The sequence below is a fragment of the Amblyraja radiata genome, chromosome 6 (assembly GCF_010909765.2).
Source record: "Amblyraja radiata isolate CabotCenter1 chromosome 6, sAmbRad1.1.pri, whole genome shotgun sequence".
Classification (NCBI taxonomy): domain Eukaryota; kingdom Metazoa; phylum Chordata; class Chondrichthyes; order Rajiformes; family Rajidae; genus Amblyraja; species Amblyraja radiata.
The window spans coordinates 75,202,816-75,226,541 of record NC_045961.1 but is presented as its reverse complement, the minus strand read 5'-3'; the positions used below and the strand labels follow the sequence as shown (position 1 = coordinate 75,226,541).

The following is a 23,726-nucleotide window of genomic DNA, read 5'->3' as shown; positions in this document are numbered from 1 at the left end:
AAAGGAACACAAAAATGTACTTGCACCAAGACTCACCCTGGATGCATCGGAAGCCAGGCTGTTGCAACGTTTCAAAACTGTCCCATGCTCCCTAATCGGCCACGCATCTTGGCTCCCTAAATGGATTAAAACATTATGAAGAGAATCAGTCAGGTTGCTGCTAGGGAGGTTGGTGGCTTCTACCCATATGGGCTTTGTTGAGGAAGGTAACTACATGATATTGACGTCAATGTGGCTGCAATGATACAACATTCCTGGCAGCAGGAATCTGCATGTATTTGCGACAATACCAGTGATACCTGGGAATGAAAGGCATGACTGGGGCAAGAAGCTTGTTACTGGACATCAATGTTAAACAAAATTGCTGGAGGAACTCAGCGGGTGCAGCAGCATCTATGGAGCGAAGGAAATAGGCGACGTTTCGGGCCGAAACCCTCCTTCGCTCCACAGGATGCTGCTGCACCCGCTGAGTTCCTCCAGCAATTTTGTGTACCTTCGATATTCCAGCATCTGCAGTTCCCTTTTGAACATCAATGTTAAACACCTATGTTCATCTTCCATGCATTTAGTTCCATACAGGGCAAAACTCACACTATAGATACAAAATGCTGGAGTAATTCAGCGGGTCAGGCAGCATCTCTAGAGAATTTCGGTACCAGAAACGTCACCCATTCCTTCTCTCCAGAGATGCTGCTCCAGAATTTTGTGAGTATCTTTGAAAGTTGAAAATTATGTGTTGAATAGAACACGAGCATAGAAGGGGTTGAAGGGTTAGCTAGACTGAACACAAGTGGGACCAGGGCTATAACTACAAAATAGCGTGCATTTGCCAGGTTGGTAAATGAATTAGTCCCAGGATAGACAATCAAACTGCTGGAGGAACTCTGCGGGCAGGCTGCATCTGTGGAGTGAAATCGACAGTCGATGCTTCAAGTCGGGATGCATCATCTCGACTAGAATCTCCAGCAGGTTGTTTGTTGCTCCAGATTCCTACATCATCTGTCTCTTGTGATCTTCCAGGACTGCAAGCTCTTCATATACCATGATGTTAGCACCTGTTATCCCAGCCTTCACATCATCAAACCAGAAGCACCGAGAGCACTCTCAGTGGCAAGGGACTTCAGCAGATATAGATTCAGCAGTCATAGGGTGATACAGTGTGGAAACAGGCACTGCGGCCCAACTTGCCCACACTGGTCAAAAATGTCCCAGCTACACTAGTCCCACCTGCCCGCATTTGGTCCATATCCATCCAAACCTGTCCTATCCATGTACATGTCCAACTGTTTCTTAATTGTTGGGATAGTCCCTGCCTCAGCTACCTCCTCTGGCAGCTTGTTCCATACACCCACCCATTGTGTGAAAATGTTACCCCTCAGATTCCTATTAAATCTTTTCCCTTCAACTTAAGCCTATGTCCTCTGGTCCTCGTTTCGCCTACTCTGGGCAAGAGACTCTGTGCATCCACTTGGTTACTGGTCTGTCAAGACCACCAGTGTGTGAGTTGCATTGGCTCCCCAGAGAGAGAGAGGGAGAGACAGAGAGAGAGATTCAGTGGAGAGAGGCTCTTGGTGGACATCAGTATTGATAGGATCCAGCTGGACTGTCCACACAGCCCTGCATTACAAGTCCCAACATGATCATCCTTCACAATACTCATGGTCATCCTTCACAAGCAGTCGTTCCAGGTGCGACAAAGGTTCACCTGTATCTCCTCCAACCTCATCTACTGCATCCGCTGCTCTAGATGTCAGCTGATTTACATCGGGGAGACTAAGCGGAGGTTGGGCGATCGTTTCGCCGAACACCTCGCTCAGTCTGCAATAACCAACCTGACCTCCCGGTGGCTCAGCACTTCAACTCCCCCTCCCATTCCCAATCCGACCTCTCTGTCCTGGGTCTCCTCCATTGCCAGAGTGAGCAACAGCGGAAATTGGAGGAACAGCACCTCATATTCCGCCTGGGGACCTTGCGTCCGGATGGCATTAACATTGAATTCTCCCAATTTTGCTAGCCCTTGCTGTCTCCTCCCCTTCCTTAACCCTCTAGCTGTCTCCTCCCACCCTCCCGTCCGCCCACCCTCGGGCTCCTCCTCCTCTCCCTTTTCCTTCCTTCTCCCCCCCACCCCCCATCAGTCTGAAGAAGGGTTTTGGCCCGAAACGTCGCCTATTTCCTTCGCTCCATAGATGCTGCTGCACCCGCTGAGTTTCTCCAGCAATTTTGTGTACCTTCAATCCTTCACAATACACCTGGGTCACTAGACCCAACAGCGCATGCATTACCTTCAGCTGGTTCTGTTTCTTACCTTTAACAGCCCTCATTTTAATCAACTCAATGCACACCAAAACCATTCCTGAGCTCCCTTTCACACACGTCACACATGGGGGCAAGGTTGAAGGCTGCAATGGCGCTGGTACGCTGAGCTCTTCTGCAGCGCTCTTGAACGACCCAGCGCGGAGCAGCGTTGGAGAGTGATAAGGAAACTGCACAATCGTGGGGACACAGTCGAGAAAGAACAAAACGCTTTGTAGACGCCTGACTGCGCCAGTGGTTGGTAGCGAGTTTGCAGTCGTTTGCAAGTCAGCAGCAGCCGCTCTGTGTTATTTTGTCAAGGCCGTCATCAAAAGCCATCCAGATCAGCAAGGTCATTTCGAAAGGGGACAATGTGCAAAACGGGAAAGGAAGGAACTGATTGCAAGGTTACTTGTGCCAATAGCAGGAAGAAAAGCACCAAACGGTTTAAATTTGCAGACCATTTATCGGAGGCTAATCTTTAAATAATTTTGACACTGTTGCAATAATTGGCCTGTTTGCTAAATTGTCTGCAGGAGCATTATCAAACGGAGGTCGAATGGAATGCAGGGTCATATGATGAAAATGTAACGGCCACAAACACTGGGGCAAGAGCGCTGAGCAGCTTATCCACCACTGAGCAAGAGATATGGTTACATTTTAATCAAACGAAACGCAATAAACAATCACAACATATGTAAACAGTCAGAAACTTTGCCCAGTAGGAAATGATTAGCCAGGGAGGGGGTGGGGGGCAGGGTGAGAAATGAAACCATTAGCTCACTCATGATGCTACCATGCTGTCAATATTTAACTTCCCAATTTCATAATTGGGTGCAAGAGGAAGAAAAGGAAGCTGTTCAAATGAGTGCATTTCTTTGGGCCGAGGGACTGCAATGAGATTAAATCAATTATTTTGGACAGTTCAGAAAGCAACGCTTTCATGCAAAGGTTAGTCTCCAATCCTACATCATTCCTTCATTAACGAAAAAGACTGGTATAGTGTTCTTAAACATAGCCCTCCCTCAGTGCATTAAACTTACTCAAATGCAACACAGCTGATGTTCCTGGGAGGTTTTACTGTCAAAGGTTTTGCAAGCTCGCTATTTTAAAATGAATCAAAGCATTCAATTATGTTTTCCCACTTGCATACACAAGTAACCCAAAGTTGGGTCCAAGGTACAATGTAGATTTTAACACATTAATGTTTGCACAAACATACACATGTGAACGGGCCATTCAGCCTACCGAGTCCACACTGATCAACAAGCGCCCATTGAAACTAATGCCATTATATTCTCCCCATATTCTCATCAACTCTCAGAGTCTACCTATTACCTATATACTAGAAAGAATTTATAGTGGCTAACTAATCTACTAATTTGCACATATTTGAGATGTGGGGAAAAACCTGGATACCTGGGGAAACCCACCTGGTGACAGGGAGACTATGTAAGCTCCATAAAGACAGCACCAGAGGTCATAGTTAAACCCAGCTCATTGGAAGTACGTGACGACAGGTCTACTAGCTGCGCTACTGTACCAGTTTTTGTAAGTGCTAATGCTTCACCTGAAACTTCTCCACCTAACTTCATCTTGTATTTCAACATATCACTCAGCTCTTTCTCCATTACACAGTTTCTCTATAATTGTCCAATGAAGCTGCCATTCTGGTAACTTAAAAGTGGACCGTCCTGGCCATGCCCTCTTCTCACTGCTACCATCAGGCAGTAGGTACAGAAGTCCCACATTGTATCAGCAGGTTCAGAAACAATCAGGTTCTTCAACCAACAAGCACAACCCTAATCCTACCTCTACAATGGAATACAACAAACCCTCATTATAACGGATCGTGCGGGAGGGGGGGGAGTTGCCGATTTCAAGTTCAAGTTCATCTGAGTTTATTGTCATGTGTCCCTGATAGGACAATGACATTCTTCAGCACACAGAACATAGTAGGCATTTACTACAAAACAGATCAGTGTGTCCATATACCAGTGTGTCCACTATAACCACGTAAGGGATTATTATTGTATGTAGCGAAACAAACAACTGCACATGCTGGTTATTACACAAAAGGACACAAAGTGATGGAGTAAATCAGCAGGTCAGGCAGCTTCTCTGGAGAGCATGGACAGTTGAGGTTTCGGGACAAGACACTTCTTCAGACTCTTGGTCTGAAACTGGGCCTGGAATCGAGGTGAGTTGAAGGCCATAGCCTGCTGGGTGCCAGGGGAGAGACGAGGATTATTGGAGTCATTGGTCGCGGCACGTGGGCAACTGGAGTATGGATAAAATTCGGCAGCGGCAAGTGCGGCCTGGATGCGGCCGAGGAAGCTGTGGAGGTCTACAGAAGTCTACAGAACTGTGGAGTCTACAGAACATTATAAAGGTTTTCCTCATAGCACCTTTTCTTCCTTTCCCAATCTCCTTCAACTACTGGGACTGTTTGTAACATGAAGAGACTTGGACTGTTAAAATTACTTTGTAAGGATCACTCCTTACAAAATAGGGGTCATCCATTTAATCTTATTGAATGGTGGAATAAATCAAGGGTGCTAAGTGGCCTACTAGTCTGTAAAAAAGAATATATATATATATACTGAAAAAAGATTCATATCTTTTTTTTTTCTCAGAATAATTTTTTTACAGATTAGGTCACTTGGCCCCTCGATTTATTCCACCATTCAATAAGATTAAATGGATGACCCCTATTTTTTAATAATTTTTTCATATTTAAATATTTTTTAACGCTGAAAAAAAAACTTATTTTATTTTGTTATATTGTTTACAGAGTACTATGTTTACATATTCTGCTGTGCTGCTGCAAGTAAGAATTTCATTGTTCTGTCTGGGACATATGACCCATAGACTATCGACTCATCTTTGCTATTCTGCGGGTCAAAAGCACCCATTCAGTTGGGTCGGGTTGGGTTGGGTCTCTGCCAGTATAATCCTGGTACTGGGCCGGCCCCATGTTGTGTGCAGTGACCTCTGCCATCCATACTCTCTTCACATGAAGCACACTCTATCACCGGGTTTGTCACATGCTGAGCACAATGTGATCTGCGGGTGGTTTCATTAAACATCCAAAACAAAGATGGGACTGGGAAGTAAGAAGAAAACAGGAAGCTAGATTGAGAAGCAGATCACAATGCTTCCCTTTGTGGCGATACAGCAAACAAGGGAACTCACCAGTACCTCTAAAACAACAACAAAGATAAACATACAACTCAGCAGTGGCCCTGTGTTTAGTGTGGGCACATTTGCAATGTATGCGGACAAGCTCCAATAGTGGCCTTCAGCAAAGGTCTGATCGGGCCCATTCCTCAGACACATGTACGATGAATGTAGGAGTCTAGTTTAGTTTAGTTTAGTTTAGTTTCGAGATACATAGAAACATAGAAACATAGAAAATAGGTGCAGGAGTAGGCCATTCGGTCCTTTGAGCCTGCACCGCCATTCAAAATGATCATGGCTGATCATCCAACTCAGTATCCTGTATTTGCCTTCTCTCCATACCCCCTGATCCCTTTAGCCACAAGGGCCACATCTAACTCCCTCTTAAATATAGCCAATGAACTGGCCTCAACCACCTTCTGTGGCAGAGAATTCCAGAGATTCACCACTCTCTGTGTGAAAAATGTTTTTCTCATCTCTGTCCTAAAAGATTTCACCCTTATCCTTAAACTGTGACCCCTTGTTCTGGACTTCCCCAACAGCCTGGAAACAAGCCCTTTGGCCCACCAAGTCCACACTGCCCAACGGTCACCTCTACTTAGGTACACAAAAATGCTGAAGAAACTCAGCGGGTGCAGCAGCATCTATGGAGCGAAGGAAATAGGTAACGTTTCGGGCCGAAACCCTTCTTCTTCTTCACCTCTACTTGTTCTATCCTACACACTAGGAACAATTTTCAGGTCAATTAACCTACAAACCTGCATGCCTTTGGAATGTGGGAGGAAACCGTTGCACCCAGAGAAAACTCACGCGGTTACAGGGAGAACGTACAAACTCTGTACAAACAGCACCTGTAGTCAGGGTCAAGCCCTGGGTCTCTGTGCATTTTGTTAATTTCTTTCATTGCAGTTGTTTTTAAGCTGCACAAGATTTAAATATTAAAATTGAGAAACCACCTTTCATTCCATCTACTGTAGGAATTTGAAAGAAGTGACTTTCTGTTGTCTGTCATTGTGGTCACATTTTCCATTCCTCGAAACCTGACACAGAATAAACAAACAAGAAACTGCAAAATTTGAAATAAAACTAGAGAATACTGGAAACTGCGAAGTGGGTAACAGTCTAGTGTCAAGGCTTTGAGAAGTGTTCAGAAATGCTAATGTCTATGCCTGCACAATCAATGCAGGCCTATGAACTACATACACTCCACATACGGCCTGTATTTGTGCACAAAATCTCAGACCTGTATGTACACACTTGATCATGGGCATAGAAACAGAAAATAGGTGCTGGAGGAAGCCATTTGGCCCTTTGAGCCAGCACCGCCATTCATGGTGATCATGGCTGATCATCCACAATCATGCCTGCCTTCTCCCCATATCCCTTGATTCCGCTAGCCCATAGAGCTCTAACTAACTCTCTTTTAAATTAATCCATTGAATTGGCCTCTACTGCCTTCTGCGGCAGAGAATTCAACAAATCCACAACTCTCTGGGTGAAAACGTTTTTTTCTCATCTCAGTTTTAAATGGCCTTCCCTTTATTCTTAGACTGTGGCCCCTGTTTCTGGACTCCCTCAACATTGGGAACATTTTTCCTGCATGTGTTAACAGCTGATCCCAGATTTCAGGGCTCCATATGGGTCCTGTTTATGGCCCAGCTGGAGTCGGAGAGTCACTGCCCAGAAAGGCCCGATGATAGGAGGAGGACGATGATGGGGAGGAGCTCACTGGTGCAGACCAGCGACATCGGCGCCTAGTTTTAAGGTGAAACAACACAAAGTGCTGGAGTAACTCAGCAGACTGAATCAGCCAGAAGAAGTGTCCCGACGTCACCTTTCAATTTTCTCCAGAGATGCTGACTGACCTGCTCAATTATGCCCCTGTCCCACTTAGGAAACCTGAACGGAAACCTCTGGAGACTTTGTGCCCCACCCAAGGTTTCCGTGCGGTTCCCGGAGGTTCCTGGAGGTTTTTGTCAGTCTCCTTCCACTACCTGCAACCTCCGGCAACCACCTGCAACCTCCGGGAACCGCATGGAAACCGTGGGTGGGGCGCAAAGTCTCCAGAGGTTTCCGTTCAGGTTTCCTAAGTGGGACAGGGGCATAACTCCAACACTTTGTGTCCTTTAGTGTATTAACTGTCATCTGCAGTTAATACACTATCCTTTGTTTCAACTCTCCATACCTTACTCGGTTATAGCGTCCAATCGGCAATAACGGACACCACTCCCTCCCCGAGAGTTTACTGGAGTTTCTTTGGTGATCAAAGTAAATAAAAAGTGTTTTCAATCAGATACGGGAAAAGTAAACACAAATGTGCAGGCAATGAAATCTCAGTGTTGCAGAACTTGGAATCATCGGCAGGCGTTGTTATTGGCTGCGTAATGAAAAATGGTAAGAAAAACAATTACATTTGGTTCACATACATTGATGAAGAGTGAAAGAAACTGTGCTTGAATGGAGAAAGAAGTAAAAATTGTCTTTGGAGTGGAAAAGTATAATCAATTTCCATTGGGCAGACACTCTGCCTCCATTACAATTGATAAGCCATTGTTATATTTGTGTCCGAAATTGTTAATACTAATAATGGTAATATTGAGAATACCAAGGCAGATTGTTTTCTTCTCTCACAATCATTATATGATTGAGTACAGAAGCTCGAAGCAATATGCTATTGCAAATATGTTGACAAGACTGCCCCATGAGAATTCGAGAGGGTAAGTATAGTCTTTACAACAAAAATAATCAAAGATGGTTTTCTGCTTACAGCAAAGCAGTTAGCAAAGAAGATTTTAAAAAGGATGTTGTTCTGATACAAGTGCACAAAATCCTCTCAATGCATAAAATCCTAAATCAGACAAGTGCCTAGTTGAAAACATGAGACCGCACCTTTCTAAAGATGTAAGATCTGTTAAATGGAGACAAAGTGTTTTGATGCCAAGAGGAATGGGATGACACATTTTAAATTATTTCATGCTGGTGTTGTGAGCATGAAGGCAGTTGACAAAAGTTGTGTTAATTGGCCCAATTGAGATAAAGATCATCGACCTGTAGACAAGTGTGCTATCTTAACAGGAGTAACCCATCTTCATAAGATCGTAAGACACAGAAGCAGAATTAGGTCACTCAGCCCACCGTCTACTCTTCCATTTGATTATAGCTGATCTATTTTTCCCTCTCAACCCCATTGTCCTGCCTTCTCCCTGTAACCATTGATGACCTTAATGGTGTTATCCACTAATGGTAGTCTCTTTGATTCATTTCTACTTAGCTCATTATGAAGTAAATACTGTATAATTTAATGCCAAATGGTGGACTAGAGAGGCCATTCAAAATGTGTCAACGATTTGTCAATTATTACATGGATCATCAACTTTAACAATTAAACTTTGCTTACACTTTCCACTAAATTGCAGAACGATAATACATTCACCCGAATTACAAAAACTGCAGATGCAAAACCAAAACAGAAACACGAAAATCAAAACACTTGAAGCAATAAGCGGGTCAGGCAGTATCAGTGGAGAGGGAAGCAGTGTTATCATTTGGGATTTCAATTCCTTGCTTAGAACTGATAAAACAAGGGAATAGGTATGTTTTAAGTTGCAGAAACAGGAGGGAAAGGAGTGGGCAGAGAATAGGGTATTCAACAATGTTGTCAGGATCAGAATTTACTTTAAAGCAGTTTGTTAGACAGAAGTGACAATAAAAAAGAAACAAATTGAAAAAGGCAGGAACAGCCACAGTTGACACAGTTTTGGAGAGCGAGTAAAGAAGGTATGGTTACCTGCAATCTGAGCAAATGTGAGATGTTGCATTTTGGGAGGTTGAATGTATGGGGAAAGTATACAGTTCGTGGCAAGATCCTTAACAGCATTTGTGCACTGTACATAGATTGGGGCCCCAAGTCCATAGCTCCCAGAAAGTAGCAACACAAGTAGATAGGGTGATAAAGAAGGCATATGGTATGCTTGCTTTCATCGGTCAGGGCATTGGGTTTTAGTGTCATGAAATCATGTTGCAGCTTTATAAAACATTGGTTAGGCTGCATTTGGAATATTGTGTGCCGTTGTGATCAACCCCTTACAGGAACCTGTGGGCGATTTGAAGAGACTGCATCGTGGATTAGAGGATATTAGCTACCAGGAGAGGTTGAAGAAACTTGAATTGTTTTCTCTGGGGCATTGGATGTTGAGGGGAAACCTGACAGAACTATGTAAAGTTATGAGTGGCACAAAAATTCCTAGGGTGTAAATGCTAAAGACTAGAAGGCATAGCTTTAAGGCGAGAGGGGGAAAGTTTCAAGATGATGCACAGGGCAATTTTCATTACACAGAGCATGGTGGGTTCCAGGGACTTGCAACAGAGATGTTGAGGGGGGAAGGATGGGGGCCAGGTTGGTGGTGAAAGCAAATATGATTGTGGCATTTAAGAGGCTGTCAGATAGGCACATGGATATGCAGGGAATGGAGGGATGTGGATCACCTGCAGGCAGATGAGATATGTTTAACTTGACATGTTTGACACAGACATTGTGGTCTGAAGGGGCTGTTCCTGTGCTGTAGTGTTCGATGATTTACGTTCCAAGTAATAAGTTTAGTATTGAGCAAAGAGCTGCAATGAGTGCAGATGGAAGACGAGATGTTGTTCCTTAAACTTTTGTTGGGTATCACTGGAACAATGTAGAAGGCTGAAGACTGTGAGATCAGAGTGGGAATATAATTGTGAATTAAACTGACCAGTGACTGGAAATTCAGGGCAAAACAGAGGTGTTCTGCCACTAATTCATTATTGAGAAGACTCAGTTTGTTACAGTTCAGCCTAAGCCTCAGGGAGAGTGTAAGAGAGACTGTTGAGGCTGATACAAGTCATACTCATGTCTTGAAGACATAATTTAAACCACACGATGTTGTTTGAAATTGGGGCAGAAGAGGTAGAGAGGCACAGCAGGGTGGTACAGTGGCGTAGCGGTAGAGTTGTTGCCTTACAGCACTGAGACCAGGTTCGACCCTGACCACGGGTGCTGTCAGTATGGAATATGTACGGTATCCCAGTGACCACGTGGGTTTTCTCCAGGTGCTCCGGTTATCTCCCACACTCCAAAGACATGCAGTTTTGTAGATTAATTGGCTTCTGCAAAATTGTAAATTGTCCCTAGTGTGTAGAATATTACTAGTGTACAGGGTGATCGCTAGTCGGCGTAGACTCGATGGGCAGAAGGGCCTGTGTCCGTACTTTAAAGTCTAAAGTAAAGTCTAAAGGCCATCTTGCATCTTCATCTTCAAGATTCATTTGGTAGCTCTTTGGGATTTGAACTATGGGTTCTTGTCATATATGAGTATTTTTCCCTTATTACAGGCGTCAAACAGTTTGTTGAAGTCTTTTAAGGCCAAGACTGATCAAGATATTACTCTGATCCTGTGACCCGGGTTGTTATCCTCCAAGGCAACGCCATTCCAGAGTTTTAACTGTTATTGTGCAAAAAGTCCAAGTGACAATTGTTGCATTATTTCTCAGGCCCGTGGAATAAAGCTCAAACATTGCAATACACAGCTATGGCACCAGATGGCAGGCAATGTCCCCAAACAATTGCTGAATTTTTCTTCACAAACAGACCTTCTAACGAGACTGCAAAGCCTCCTCTGTTCCCCTCACAGTTGGACCTCAACCCCATTCTGGACCTGACCCTACACACCCTGGTTTTAATTTGAATCACTCCCCAAATCTTGTCTGATAATTTGAGTCTCGGGGTCCTCCCAAACACCTCACTCCCCAAAACAGAAGCCACAACCCTCCCTTGAGGTCTCTCCCCACTATTTTATTGCTGGTGCGCATACACCAGATAATACTTTTCTTCTGCTGACAGTGCAAACATTTCCAGTTTCACACATCTTTCCCAGCACCTGACAAAATCTAAATAATAATAATAATAATATAATAATAATAATAATTTGTTTATAGGAACAGTGCATATTAATGAACATTTGCATGTAAATATGCGAGATTGTAGCCAATCAGGAGCTAATTTCCGTCTCTCTTAAGCCTCGAAGCAAAGATCTCCTGCTGAATCTTTTGGTCAGTGTGGAACTGGATTCAGATGAGACAAAAGTGTTAAACGTTCACTGTCGTGGTGTGGCGAGATCGCTGTGCACAGCCCCTGCTCATTAGGCAGGTGTCAACAACCTCAGTGCTGCAAAGCCACAGATCTGAAGAAAGCTCTCGACCCGAAACGTCACCCATTCCTTCTCTCCAGAGGTGCTGTCTGTCCCGCTGAGTTACTCCAGCATTTTGTGTCTATCTTCGATTTAAACCAGCAACTGCAGTTCTTTCCTACACAAATACACCCATTCTATATCATAACAATTCTATGACTCCATGACAATCAAGGTTGGGAAATGTACAAAAAGGGAAGCCAAGTGTATATAACAAGAAAAGGAATTAGATCACAGGACAGACCCATCCTCTGATGTGGGCCGTATGGTGCACTCCTCTTCCTCTTAGGCACAAATACGATGGCCCCATTCATGCCTACTGAGACTGAATGTCCTATTAATCAGGCAATTTATCAGAGAATAACTGACCACGACTGAAATAAATGCAGTGCCCAGAGAAGAGAAATATGGTGAGGTTTGAATTCTCCAATTTTAAATGATACCCCCCTACTCCCTCTCCCTGTCCTGTGCCCACCCCTGATGCGCACCCCTTTCTCCCACTATCTCACCCCTCTTGTGCCATCCTCACAACACTGCCCCTTCCACCTGTATCAATCCCTCTTGCTTTACTTTCACTCTTCCTCTTCTCCCCTTTTCTGACTCCCTTTTATCTCCTTTTAATCTCTAGCCTTTCTTCACTTACTCCATTCATCTGACAATCAAACCCCCCTTCATATAAATCCACCTGTTATTTGCCAGGCGTTGTCTTGAATCCCCCCACCCTCATCTTCCCCACTACCATCAGTCAGAAGACGGGTCATCCCATCACAGATGATGTGTGACCCGCTGAGTTATTCCACCACTTTGTGTTTTGTTCAAAGTGCCTACCAACTCAGCACAAACTGAATATCTACAGCGGACCAATATCGATAGAGAGAAACCTTCCTTTGCAATAGGGCTATTTTTACAATGCTGATTGCAGGCAGAGCTACCACTGGCACCTCCTGAATTTTGGGTGTCAAATATTCCGATTCAGATATGTTGTATTTTAGATTGAGTTGTCCTGGAAATATTCATGCACACAAAAAAAACACATGGAATAATGTCCCTTCCACTCCCACTGCCTTTCCCATCACTGTGATAAAGACTACAAACTAGGTCTGTTGCTCATTATCTTTAACACAGTTTTCTGAACTTCTCTCCTATCTTTTCCTCAGCTATCGCTTTCCTTTCATTATCACAGTCGCACCCCTTGGGTTTCCTGTTGCTTATCTTCCCCCATCTGTGCCCCCACTCTTTCTACATCTCTCTTCTGCACTTTCCCCATGTGATTGTAGACCGTTAAACTGCTGGTTCTGCTCCCAGCAAACTGAGAGGCGTTGACATGGTTGCTTTGTTCTATTTTGTGAACCAAAGGCAGAAAAACAATTAGTGCAACAATGAATGTATTGTGCATTCTGCTTGTAACACTGAATATCAGTAAGTTCTTTCAGTCTCTCTATTTCTATCAAGAATGTTCATGGAAAGTATGATAGTATTCACATATGATTGTAGCCCAAACTCATTACTTTGGAACCTTTCATTACAGTGAGAGATTTGCTAAGGTCCACAAAATTCTGGACTGCAGAGAAGTGTGGATCAAAGGGTAGATGTGCTCCCTTCATATGTTCCCCCCAAATTCTCCGCCATCACACACAAGCAAATGGCAACCTTCATACCAAGCTAAGGCTTAACATTACAAAGGGTCTTGGCCCAACTGGATCTCAATTCCTTGAATGGCATTTCTCTCTTCTGTTCTGATTCATTTTATGCAGCACCTCCCCACCTACCTATGTGAAAGTATTGGGTGAGTACTTTTCTTGAACTACTATAGTCCACATGGCAAAGTTAACGGCAGGAAAACAGAAGCAGGGCAGGAGAATGATCAGCAAAGTATGTCCAAGTCAAGAAAGAAAATCTGACATCCTGGCTAGGTCTGCCCTTTATGTGACTTTGTCACAAAGCAAAGTGAATGTCTCTTAAATATCCTTGCAAATGGTGCTCACGTCAGCCTCTTGACTAATATTGTGGTGCGTAATTAAACGTTGTGATGAACCTTTTATGTGATACATGATCAAAAATAGTTACTGTTCTACTTAGCCCTGGAGCTTCACCCAGTCAGCTTAAAAATTTGAAAGAAATACCACAACATCCGATTCTTTTGCTGAAATGTGGAAGAATCTTCATTGATGGACCGTAGGAACATAACCCTCTGGTGTAAAAGGCAAGTGCTAACATGCCCATAGAACAATGCTACAATTTAACTTTGCCAGCCATTCATGTCCCATTCATTCAGGTCACGTTCCAAGGAAGCATCTCATTTCAACTCAAGTTCTTTCAAGATCTTGATGATTTGCCGATTGAACCAAGCTGATTTCTGGAAGTTCACCAGAAGAATTTTATATCTCAGTGAACGCAAAGTGTGCATGCCAATTACAATGTGCAATCAATTATAATCCTTTTTCCACCCGTCTTAATTTCATCTGTATTTCATCTGCAAATTCATCCTCAATACCATTTATTCAGATGGGATTTTATCGAGGGGCATACAAATAGGATGTGAACAAGTGTTTATTAGTAAGAACTAAACGATTATGAATGTATTATTTGTTTTTCTCTTGGTGCTAAAATTAGTCCATTTGATTTTGACATTAAAAGTGTTGAAGTTTGACATCAAGACCACAGACGTAATAAAACTGGCAGGCCAAACTTCCACATGAATAGGTGATATTTTGAGATCTGGACCAAAACGTCACCGATCCATGTTCCCCAGAGATGCTGCTTGACCCGTTGAGTTACTCCAGCACTTTGTAAACCGACATCTGCAGTTCCTTGTCTCATCATTTGTTTTTAAACAAGTTTACTGAAATATTGAGTAACGTCCCAAATATTAAATAAAGATTCATGTCTGGGTGTAAGTCGATCACACGGTTTAGTGAACTTTTTCAGTAGGGTATGAACCTTAGCAACACTGGTGGTGTCTAAGGGGCCATAGAGTGAATGGTTAACTTGTTACAGTGTGCAAGTCCAGAATTTCAAATTAGCTCCATTTTGGAGAACCCTCCCAATTCTCATTTCTATTCATCTCGTTATCTGATAATCTGCAATGTCTGGGGTGCAAGTTAAAAATCTATTCCTGTAGCTGATGGATTTGGAGTGTGTGCTTAGAGATTATGGACTTGGGAGCGAGTTGTGAACATTACTGTTTATAAGATCAGTATAAAGTTCAGTTTGCCTACTGTAAACAGTTATATTCTGTGACAGAATACAGAGGAGCAAGCATTAGATTGGAACACGTCATCCTGAAACATCTGTTTTATTTATCAACGGAATTGAAAATCAATTGATTCCAGAATGAAACGATGATGACCATTATCAATTTCCAACCCTTTCTGCAACAACTACCATTTAACAGCTTATCCCAATTGCACATCACCCCCATCACCAACTATCAGTACCTGTGAGCCGATCATGAACACCCATCATCTCATTCCATTATAATTTAGTGCTTATGTCCACACCACCTCAACCATTCCCATAACACCAGCCACAACCTAGGTTCCCCAAAACCAGCCTTCACATGAAGCAGCTCTAACGTGTGCTTTCATTATGTGAATTGGAGATAACACAATTGATGAATTATAGAATGTTATTTGTAATACAAGGACCAAATTGGTTATAACGAGATTTTGATCAAGAAGTAGAGAACCACTTAAAAATCACGTTGGAAATTGCAAGGAGAAAAAAAGTTGTCTTGGGAGGGAATCAGTCCAAGGGGAAAAAAACTATATTCTGTGTAACTTCCCTGCAGTAATCAGGCACTACTGTCAATTAAGAATACAGTCTGTCACTTTCACCACAAGTAAAGCCATAGAAATTGACAAGCAATCACTTCTCTTGACATTCTATTGATACTTTTCTATTAAACCGTCAAATCCTACCTTTGGTACTCATAGCAAGTATCAAAAGAAATAACCATGCACCTATTTAAAATACCTATATTTTTTTAAATCCTGTGGAAAAAAATAATGTTGCTGTGGCATGTTTGAAATTCTCTACACCCTTTTCTCCTATTTACACAATTGTTTTTATCACCCAATTTTCCATACGGCAAGTTTTCCTAGGACGACAACTATCGTGTTATAGCAGAACTACCTATACTAAAAGGTACATTTTTGATTTTGAAAATGGGCAATGGCTGGTCAGCTACACAAAGGCTTTAGACCAGGAACACAGCTGAAGATGCAATGGTGCCAATAACTGAAATCATTTGGCACACCTAATTAGGGTGCACTTGGATTTCTAAACAACCGCCATTAACGGTTAAACAGGTCCCACAAATTGATGCAACCAAGAACCAGCTATAAAACTAGCCAACAAATCACACTAATAGTCAGAACAAAATTTCTTGCCCCTTACCCTGGCGAAGATATTCTCCAGGGAGCTCGTTAAGGATTTCTTTGCCTTGTTTTTCAGAATGTCGAGCTTGAACCTGCCCATGCTTGCAGATTGTTCTGGGATCACGTTGTTTGGCAAAGGCTTTGGAGAGAAAACAGAGGTTTACACATTTGCAAGCCCCACAAGCAAATCCACTGTAGCATGCAACCAAATAAATTTGAAAAGTGATGCCCAAAAATGTGGGTGTAATTGCAGGAAGTTGCCCTTGCCGCCTAATGCATGGCATGCAAGAAGGAAGGGGCAGCCTCCCTTAATTATTTGCAGCCTTGTTGTATTTCTCACCATATAATCAAAATTGCTTTGTGGCACCGAAAGTTATAAAGGTCAGAAATTCTGGAACAGAGTTCTTTCTCGATTGTATCTGCAATCTGCAGATAAGACATCTTATCGTTTGAAGCAAGCTTTCCAATAAGAAGATCATCATACGGCTTACAAGTAGCAACCTCACAACCACAAAATCAAGGTGAGTATCAACAAGCACTGTACCATAGGGGTCTCTCCAAGGTGAGCATGGTTCTTTTGTTTGGTCTCACACATCTGCCTCAAAATGAGAATCACCAGTTCGTTCTCATCTTGGTCGTCACCTGGCTTCATTTTCTGTTAAGACAGAGATTATTTTAAGATTACAAATAAGAATATCAAAGGTTCTATGGTATATACAGAGGTTAACAAGTTATTATACTGCAGCTAGTTCACTAATCATTCCTTCTTAAACTTTGAGCTGTCAGATCGTACCTCAATGTAATGCAGGATATGGGGTTTATAGTACCCACCAGAAGACCAATTATTTTCTGACCTTGTCTTCAATTGTAGACAATACACAATAAGTGCAGGAGTAGGCCATTCTGCCCTTCGAGCCAGAACCGCCATTCAATGTGATCATGGCTGAACATCCCCAATCAGTACCCCATTCCTGCCTTCTCCCCATATCCCCTGACTCCGCTATCTTTGAGAGCCCTATCTAGCTCTCTCTTGAAAGTGTTCAGAGAACCGGCCTCCATCGCCCTCTGAGGCAGAGAATTCCACAGACTCACAACACTCCGTGTGAAAAAGTGTTTCCTCATCTCCGTTCTAAATGGCTTACCCCTTATTCTTAAACTGTGGCTCCTGGTTCTGGACTCCCCCAATATCAGGATCATGTTTCCTGCCTCTAGCGTGTCCAAACCCTTAATAATCTTATATGTTTCAATGAGATCCCCTCTCATTCTTCTAAATTCCAGACCAAACAAGCCCAGCCGCTCCATTATCTCAGCATATGACAGTCCCACCATCCCAGGAATTGACCTTGTGAACCTACGCTGCACTCCCTCAATAGAAAGAATGTCCTTCCTCAAATTAGGGGACCAAAACTGCACACAATACTCCAGGTGTGGTCTCACTAGGGCCCTGTACAACTGCAAAAGGACCTCTTTGCTCCTATACGCAACTCCTCTTGTTATGAAGGCCAACATGCCATTCACTTTCTTCACTGCCTGCTGTACCTGCCTGCTTACTTTCATTGACTGATGAACAAGGACCCCCAGACCCCGTTGTACTTCCCCTTTTCCCAACTTGACACCATTTAGATAATAATCTGCCTTCCTGTTTTTGCTACCAAAGTGGATAACCTCACATTTATCCACATTAAACTGCATCTGCCATACATCTGCCCACTCACCCAACCTGTCCAGTCACCCTGCAAATTGTGGGAGCCTTTTACATCTCTGAATCGACAAACTCAGTTAGGGCTGTCCTCTTGCACCCTACGGCACTGGAAAATTGACTGCAATGTCTGCGCATGCCAGCTTCTCAAAGACGTAGAGAAGAAACCTGGGACTCTGAAGAGAGTGGCGTTCAATTGACAGTTTATGTTGGGAGGCTCTCTCTCTCGCAGTTCGCAGTTCAAATCAGGGTGTTGACCTGCATTAGTGACAGCCCCCATTTAGAGTAGATCACTTGTGGTATAGGATCTATGTGGATTGAAATACAATTGAAGTCATATCCTTCTGGGTTCCAGCCTTGGCATAAAACAACAACCAAGTTCTTATTGGCTTCTTTCTTTAATATCTTTGTCATCTCACTTCAAGCAACCCCAATGCTTAATTGAGGCAAATGGGACCAGTATAAAATCTCCACCAATTATTGTACTGGGAAAAGCTTGGAGCCATCATTGAAGAAGGACAGGTCACCCATGCTAAGGATATTTGAATTAAGCATATTTACTTGAGAGCCCTCAATGACTCTTGACTGCAAGAAATGACTATTCAAAATAGGCAAACACCCTCGTAATTAATTTAATTACCACACACTCTGATTAGAAATTTCCATTCAATCCTTCCAAATTTTAAATTGATCGTTTATGATTCACATTTATCAGCATTTCCTTTAATCAATTTTTGATTTTATAAGATCGTGTTGCAGGCAGGGGAGACTATGTAGTGTTACCTGCACACGTTCAAAAATATCAGCCTGCTCATTGTCACTCAGAAGAGACACATGCCTCTGAATCGCAAGCTTGGCTCTTGGTGGATAGAGACCTGGAGAAACAGAGGAACATTGATCAAATCTCCTATTAGAGTCATACTATGGTATTAAAACTACTCTGCAACATTTCTGCTGGGTACAAGTGTCTGAAGCTGCTGCAGTACCATCTACAAGATGGACTCCAAATCACCAAGACTTATTTAACTGCACCTCGCAAACCCATGACGGTCTCGCAGCCAGGAGATAGGCTGTCATGTCACGAAAAGTACCTCTGCACCTAGGTTCCTTTCCAACCATAATACTAGGGCAATATATTGCAATTACTTAACTGTTGCTGGGCTAACAGCTTGGAACTCCTGAATTATAAGCACAGTGGAATTCCTTTCAACACATGGGTTGCAGTCGTTCTATAATTCAAGAAGAAGCCATCCTCCTGAGCAACCAGGAGTTGGCAATAAATGCTGGCAAGGCCATTGAGTCAACATTGACATTTGAAAATGAAATATGCTGTGAAATCATTTCATTGCCCACAGGCAGTGTAAATATTGAAATGTAATCCACAAAATATAATTTATCACAACAAAAAGTTTTATATGATTTTCACACTCACTGCTCAGAATGAAATGCTGGAAATTTTTATTTCCAGTATGCTATCATGCGCTTAATACTGTAAATATTTAGTAATCTAGTGACTCAGTAAATCTTGTGGACACTGCTAGTTTTCTGTTCCAGGTTCCTTCCCCTCTGCACAGTGCCTTCTAGGAGTGCATTTGGTGAATTCAAATCCTCTGGGCTCTTCTGACATTAAATTAGACAGCTGACCTCCATCTCAGCTTAGAAACATAGAAAATAGGTGCAAGAGTAGGACATTCGGCCCTTCGAGCCTGCACCGCAATTCAATATGATCATGGCTGATCATCCAACTCAGTATCCTGTACTCGCCTTCTCTCCATACCCCCTGATCCCTTTAGCCACAAGGGCCACATCTAACTCCCTCTTAAATATAGCCAATGAACTGGCCTCAACTACATTCTGTGGTAGAGAATTCAAGAGATTCACCACTCCCTGTGTTAAAAATGTTTTTCTCATCTCGGTCCTAAAAGATTTCCCCCTTATCCCCCTTAAGCTTGCATTTGATCAATAAAATCTGCCCATTTGCAACAAAATTAAACCACTGTGGAAATCCCACTGTTTGTTCTTTCGTGGTGGAGGAAGTAGATGTTTAAGATAGTGGATGGACAACCAATCAAAACAGGAGATTTGTTTCTCCAAGATTGAATTTCTTGCATACCTGTGCCAGTTCAAACTCACATTTAATAGTTCTAATGAGTACTAAATATTGCTTTAAATATTGCTTTATATATTAAATAAGCAAATGAGTACTAAATATTGCTTTCTCCCAAAAAGAGTTTGTATTAATAAAACACTCAACACATTCAAAGACCTTCATAAACCCCTTCGTTTTTGGATTTTTTTGTGTGGTTATTCGACAAATAGTCAATTTCAACATAGCAAATTTGAGAAAGGAGTGAAATGGACCCGGGCTCTAGGGTAATTCCCTGGAGCTTTGCCCAAGAGTTTCGCAAGATCCCTAATGCCCACCTCAGCCGATCACATCTGAAACAATACACTCCAATCACACCAAGGCACACCCAGCAGCTTCCTTTTGCAATCCTGGGGAGGAAAGGTCCAAAACAAAGTAACCTGTTCAGTACACACCGTCCCATAAATGCTGGAGGATGGTTTTGTATGGCTTGGGCACATTAAATTCACCCCTGAGCCCCACCACATGTGTCTGGAGATTGCTAATACACAGTACCAGGTTGGAAATCCCAGCAGTGGTGTGAACCAACTGAATGGTGTAGCATCACAGTGTCAGAGGACCATACAGCATGGATACCGGCCCTTTGACCCACTGACACCATGTCAAGCATCAACCACCCATTTACACTTATCCTACATTGATCTTTTTTTAAATAATCGCCAATAATCACCAATCACCAATAATCGTCATCAACCTTCCAGATTTTTCATTCACTTATACACTCAGAGCAATTTACAATGGCTAAATAGCCCACATTTCTTTGGGATGTGGGAAGAAATCAGAGCATCCAGAATGAGCCCAGATGGTCAGAATGAGAACTTGTAAATTCTATACAGATAGTGCGCAAGATCAGGATTGAACCTGTGCCTCTGGCACTGCGAGACAATAGCTCTACCAGCTGTGCCACTGTGCCACCTGGTTATTCCCTATTTTGGAAGTGCCAGAAAAAGGGGCCTTAAATGAAAGAATCACAATCTTTATGATTCAGAGCCATTTGATGCGAGTATTGGATTATGTTCTAAATCCTTGTAGAATCAGTTGGAATTAAGATGTAACTGGCCTGCGGCTTGTATTTACCTTCAATCCGCTCACAGAGTTTATGCAGGTAATGCATAGGGCAGGCCTCACACAGTTTAATCTGAGTCTTGGCATTCTGCAGTTCAGCAGCAGTGCTGAACGCCTGCTTCAAGGTCAGCATGACTTCATCCACCTGTCAAAGGGCAAAGTTCAAATGTATCATTTCACAAATCCAACCGTTCGAGAAAGAAAACATCCAATAATTGAATATAATTATACTGATAACGGCAACCTGTTTACATAGGTTTACAAGCAGCAGAATGGTGCAAATAATGCAGTGCAATGCAAAGTAGTGCAATAAAATGCATGGTGCAATAACGGCACATCCTAATGAGGTAGAGTTAAGAGTAAAGGGCCTGTCCCACTTGGCCGTCATTTACGCGACAGGCCGGTAGTTAGTGACGCGCGACGGTCACGCGCGTCATCATGCGTCCGCACAGCCGTCTGGAACACGTGACGTCATTTGAAGATAGACACAAAATGCAGGAGTAACTCAGCGGGCCCGGCAGCATCTCTGGAGAGAAGTAATGGGTGATGTTTCGGGTCGAGACTCTTCTTCAGTCTGAAGAAGGGTCTCGACCTGAAACGTCACCCATTGCTTCTCTCCAGAGATGCTGCCGGTCCCGCTGAGTTACTCCAGCATTTTGTGTCTATCACCAATCGTCTTGGCCCCGCTCTGGGTGCGAATCCGGATCCGTAATGGCCGTGAGCACCAGGCCGAGCTCGGCGATCGTTTGCCTGCTTCTGCTGCTGTTGGAGGTGAGACGTTGCGCCGCGCCAGAGTCCTGGGTCTGTCCCACTTTGGCCGTCAGTTACGCGACAGGCCGGTGGCGCGCGTAGATTTCATTCAGGTCGAAGTCCACACTCCTCCACGCCACTCCACACTCCTCCACACCATTCCATGCGCCCGTCCTGCACTACCCACGCGCTACCCACACGCTACTCACACGCTAACAGGTCCCGTAAATGGCGCGTGAATGATGGCCAAGTGGGACATTGCTGCACCTCTGTGAAGGGGGTTCAGGAGTCTGATAGCAGTGGGGAAGAAGTTGTGCTTAAGTCTGGATGGCTGGGCTTTCAAGTTCCTGTATCTTCTACGAGAAGAGAGAAAAGGGAATGGCCAGGATAACAGTCATTTTTGAAGCCACGTCTGTGAAAATGGAGTGGATGGAAGGAAAGTGACATGCCTATGATGGAATGGGCTGTGTTTATTCTCCGCAGGTTCAGGTGTTGGAGAGCAAAGTACATTAAACCCTCATAGATGCTGACCATTATTGCCGATTGTCTGCTGAGTAAATATTATCATAGTATGTAGTTGAAACACAGAACTGCAGATGATGGTTAATATGCAAAAGGATAGGCCGAATGGACAAAGCGATGGGCAACAGAAAGAAGCAGTAGCTGGTGAGAGGGGAGGGAACCCCAAGGTGACCGAGCACGTCCTGATGGTGGCAATGGCCTAAAGAAAGCGCTGTGCCCAGTGGCTACAATAATAGCCCCTTTAGAATCCTTAACTGGACCATGCGGTGGGTGAAGAAGGACTCACTGGTCCACCTTGCAAACCGGGGGTGGCATTGGAAGCCGGGGCTGGGGAGGCAGTACGAGCCGGATTGGCATTGGCAGGTCAGTCCTCTATAACCAAAATCTGTTGTAAAGGGTTCTGTTAAAACTATGGTTTATTATACTTGCCATACCAGGCTGAGATGCAATCCATCAGAACCCTTTCTATAGAGCATCTAAACTAAAGGTTAGAGTGAATCCTTGATGACATGATGGGTCATCTCAGTTGCCTACGAAAGCAAGTACACATGCTGCTGTGCTTTCGTGATCACTGCATTAGTGTGTTAGGTTGCTGGTCATGTGGATGCCCAGGAACGTGATGCTGTCAGCAATCTCACAGCGGCATTATTGATGGGGACAGCTGTGAGATCACCTCTCCTCCATCTTCCACTCTAACCTGCACCACCCCCTCCGATCCACTCCCTTAGATTTACAATCAACACTTTCATCTTGCTGATATTAAGGGCTAGGTTATGGTTCTGACATCATGACACGGGTTCCCAATCTCTTTCCTATACCCCGTTTCATCGTTGTTATTGATTCACCCACCAACAGTGGTATCATTGGCAAACTGAAAGATCAGGTTGGCCAGACTGTCATGGTTGTACAGGGAATATTGCAAGGGACTGAGCACACAATCTTGAGGGGCACCAGAGCTGAGGGTCAGGGTGGAGGAAATGTCATTGACCAATTCTATCCAATTGATGTCTGCCGGTCAGAAATTTGGAAACAGTTTCAGATGGAGACGCCAAGGCCAAAGTCCAGAAGTTCTGAGTTGAGCTTATTTGGTATTATGGTATTGAAGGCTTAGGTGTAGTTAATGAATAGCATTCTGACATAGATGTTCTTGTTGTCAAGGTGAACCAGGGCTCATATGGTGCATTATATCTTTCCTTTATGTAAATTGCAAGAGGTCTAGATTCCCCATAAGGCTGATTGCATATCTGGACTATTATCATTATTATCATTATTTTACTCCACTTTAGTATGGTCGATGATAAAGCTATTGGGCAGTAGTCATTGAGATAGGTCTCTTTACTTTTCTTTGGGAGTGGAATAATGGAAGTTTTCTTAAAACAGATGGGGATGGGAAAATTAAAGTGACAGGTTAAAAATATCCATGAAAACTGTGGCCAGTTAATTGATGCATAATTTCAAAACCCATACAGGGACTCCATCAT

The 23,726-nt window shown here is 43.3% G+C and overlaps 1 protein-coding gene across 4 annotated transcripts in view; it reads right to left on the bottom strand.

Moving 5' to 3' along the window:
• The window catches only part of tbc1d4 (TBC1 domain family member 4), a 226,236-nt gene that overhangs the window by 63,203 nt on the left and 139,307 nt on the right, over positions 1–23,726 (bottom strand). For all 4 annotated transcript variants that reach the window (XM_033023006.1, XM_033023007.1, XM_033023009.1 and 1 more), the window contains exons 5-8: positions 20,986–21,118; positions 18,546–18,637; positions 16,608–16,718; positions 16,083–16,202 (exon numbers count right to left, since the gene is read on the bottom strand). In XM_033023006.1, coding sequence (XP_032878897.1) covers positions 16,083–16,202; positions 16,608–16,718; positions 18,546–18,637; positions 20,986–21,118 — 456 coding nt within the window. The remainder of the gene's footprint in view (positions 1–16,082; positions 16,203–16,607; positions 16,719–18,545; positions 18,638–20,985; positions 21,119–23,726) is intronic.